Source organism: Silene latifolia, chromosome 11 (genome assembly GCF_048544455.1).
Source record: "Silene latifolia isolate original U9 population chromosome 11, ASM4854445v1, whole genome shotgun sequence".
NCBI classification, from domain to species: domain Eukaryota; kingdom Viridiplantae; phylum Streptophyta; class Magnoliopsida; order Caryophyllales; family Caryophyllaceae; genus Silene; species Silene latifolia.
The window spans coordinates 25,497,151-25,500,215 of record NC_133536.1 but is presented as its reverse complement, the minus strand read 5'-3'; the positions used below and the strand labels follow the sequence as shown (position 1 = coordinate 25,500,215).

The 3,065-nt window shown below is 33.9% G+C and overlaps 1 protein-coding gene across 1 annotated transcript; it reads right to left on the bottom strand.

Annotated features, from left to right (window-relative positions):
* LOC141613128 (protein FAR-RED IMPAIRED RESPONSE 1-like) lies at positions 1–606 on the bottom strand. The gene has a single exon (XM_074431864.1). The coding sequence runs from the start codon at positions 604–606 to the stop codon at positions 1–3; it is 606 nt and encodes a 201-aa protein (XP_074287965.1).
* Positions 607–3,065: the final 2,459 nt, after the last annotated feature.

Here is a 3,065-nt window from a genome sequence, read left to right as displayed (position 1 = left end):
TCAAACTGTTTTTGTGTGTGTCTTTCTTTGGTCCATTCTTTTGTCAAAACGCATCGTAAACTCAACTAATGTTCCTGACTTACTCTCAAATCTCTTAAAAAAACTATTTTCGCTCTCTGATCTTTGGGTTGTCCTCATAACACCTCCCATATCTAGGTCCCTACAATGAGCCATAACCCACTGCCTCCTTTTAGCGTACATTTCTTGGAACCAGTCAATGTTATTAACATTGTGTTCCCTGCCAATTTCTTCCCATTTTGTATCGAACTCTGCCGGTTCAATGTCTTCATCCCATATTATGGCATTCAATTTCTTTAGAAACACTGAATAATCATCTCTCGCCATTCCATACTTGCTTGGAACCTTGTTCATGATATGCCACATACAATAGCGGTGGCGCGCTGTCTTGAACACCAATGGCACCGCTTTAAGAATACCAGCATCCTGATCGGTGATAATGTACTTAGGCTCTTTGCCACCCATCGCACCCAGGAAACGGGTGAACACCCATTTGAACGAGTCTGCATCTTCATGAGCAACAAGCGCTCCACAGAAAGTGACTGACCGTTTATGATTATCAACCCCCGTGAAAGGTGTGAATGACATGTCATACTTATTGGTGGAATACGTCGGATCGAATGACACCGCATCCCCAAAACCGAGTAGTTCCTTCTAGCGATCCCGTCCGCCCATATAGCTTTACTAAGGCTACCGTCAGAATCAACATCATAGTCAAAGAAGAACCCTGGTCTAGTAATGTGACCAACTCCTTAAAGTGGTCCACGAACATCCGACCGTCCCGTTCATGAATGTAGCATTTCACATCTCTGTGAAAGTTCTTAAAAGAATTCAAACTAGCACCGATGTTTTCAAACCCATTAACATGTTCCTTCAGAATTTTGTAAGTCTTCGTAGCTCCTATCTTCAGCTGTTGATTAATGACAATCTTTTAGATGTACAGATTTTATTCATCAAAAACATAATTAAAACAGATACAAATATATCAGTTCAAAAAAAGAAAAGTGTTGTTTTAACAATAGAAAATGTAATAGCAGACTCAAAAAGTGTAATTTTAGATCACAAAAGTGTAATTCTAACAAAATAAAGTGTAATTTTAATCAAGAAAAGTGTAATTCCAATTAACTCACCCTTGAATTATAAAGGATTATCATTTTGTGATAGTCTATTATGTTGCATGCCAACTTTTGAAACTCTCTATCTCTCGGGCCGATACGAGTTCATGGTTGTGCCCACTTGTGGAATCTGTCAATTCGTAATTCCCCCTTCATCAAGAACAACCTAATCCTCGCTTTGCAACCAACACGCCTGACTTTGTGTCTCCTACCGAGTCTGGCCGCCACTACACTCCAATTGTCCCTTCTGTTTGAACCCCTCCCGGTTGCAAACCAACAGTTTAGATTTGATCTCCCCTCCACGCCATCTCTTAGTTGTGTACTTACGCACATCAAAACCACAAGCAACAGCATAAATTCTATAAAATGTCACTGCTTCCTCTATTTCGGAATTCTGACCAACATACGGGGTGAACTTAGCTTCAACATCTTTGCAAAATTCTTCTTCGTTCGGCTTTTGTTTTCCATTGTGCTCAATATTATCTGACAATAGCGTAATAATTATCAATAGTTTTCATAACAACTTAAAGTAACCCATATATTTGTTCAAATTATATATTTCTTAAAATTACACTTTTCTTTCTTACAATTATACTTGTCTCTATTAGAATTACAGTTTCAATCTGTTAGAATTATACTTTTTATTACGACAATTATAGTTTATAAAGTTGCAGCTTTTCTGTTACAATCAACCCTTTGGTTGTTAAAATTACACTTTTCTTTCTTACAATTATACTTGTTTCTATTAGAATTACAGTTTCAAAACTTACAGAAATTGTCTTTTACAATCACACTTTTGCCTGTTAAAATTACAGTCCAATCTGTTAGAATTATACTTTTTATTATTACAATTATAGTTTATAAAGTTGCAGCTTTTTTGTTACAATAAACCATTTGGAACTTATAATTACACTTTTGTACGTTACAATTATACTTGTAATTATTACAATTACAGTTTCAACACTGACATATTATGTCTATTACAATAACACTTTTACCTGTTAAAATTTGATGTACTGTTATATTTCTTAAAATTACACTTTTCTTTGTTACAATTATACTTCTTTCTATTAGAATTACAGTTTCTAAACTTACAGAAATTGTCTTTTGCAATCACACTTTTGCCTGTTAAAATTACAGTCCAATCTGTTAGAATTATACTTTTTATTATTACAATTACAGTTTCAACACTGACATATTATGTCTATTACAATAACACTTTTACCTGTTAAAATTATACTTTTATCACATATAATTACAGTTTTATAAGTTATACAAATATTACACTTTTACCAATCAATTCTACCATAATAATTACAATAATACTTTTGTGGCTTACATTCACATCTTTTGCAGTTAAGATTACAATTTCATCGAATTCACTGTTATAAATTTCAAGCCTGACACAATGATGTTGAACTTATTATTCACAGAGTTTAACTTCCATCATGGAGAAGTTTAACAGATTTTGCATAATAAAAAACAATCTTCAAAAATAACCTAAAATACACTTCCTCGTCATATTTAAAGAACTGTTAATATCTAACCTAATGTTTTCATAACAATATTATATATAAACTAACCTGAAGAAAAAAAAAAAAAAAACAATCCAATCATTACCATGGTTAAATGGAACCATTTGCAAAGCCGTCATTTTTTACGTTGGACGTTGGTATTGTTGTTTGTTTCTCAGCTTCGACGATAATAATGGAAGATGCTAAAGGATAATAATGGAAGACGATCAAGAAAGCTGATAAAGGAAGATGGGAGATGAAGAAGGTAGGATTTGCGCTCAATTTTCGCCAGTCTGATGAGTATTTTTTTTTTCAAATTGTGTTTTGGTGGAGTATGTCTAAGAAATGTGTTGAGGAAGGTTGTTGAGTGATTATGCATGTGTTTGTGTGTGCACAGTGGGTAATAGCAAGTAGTACT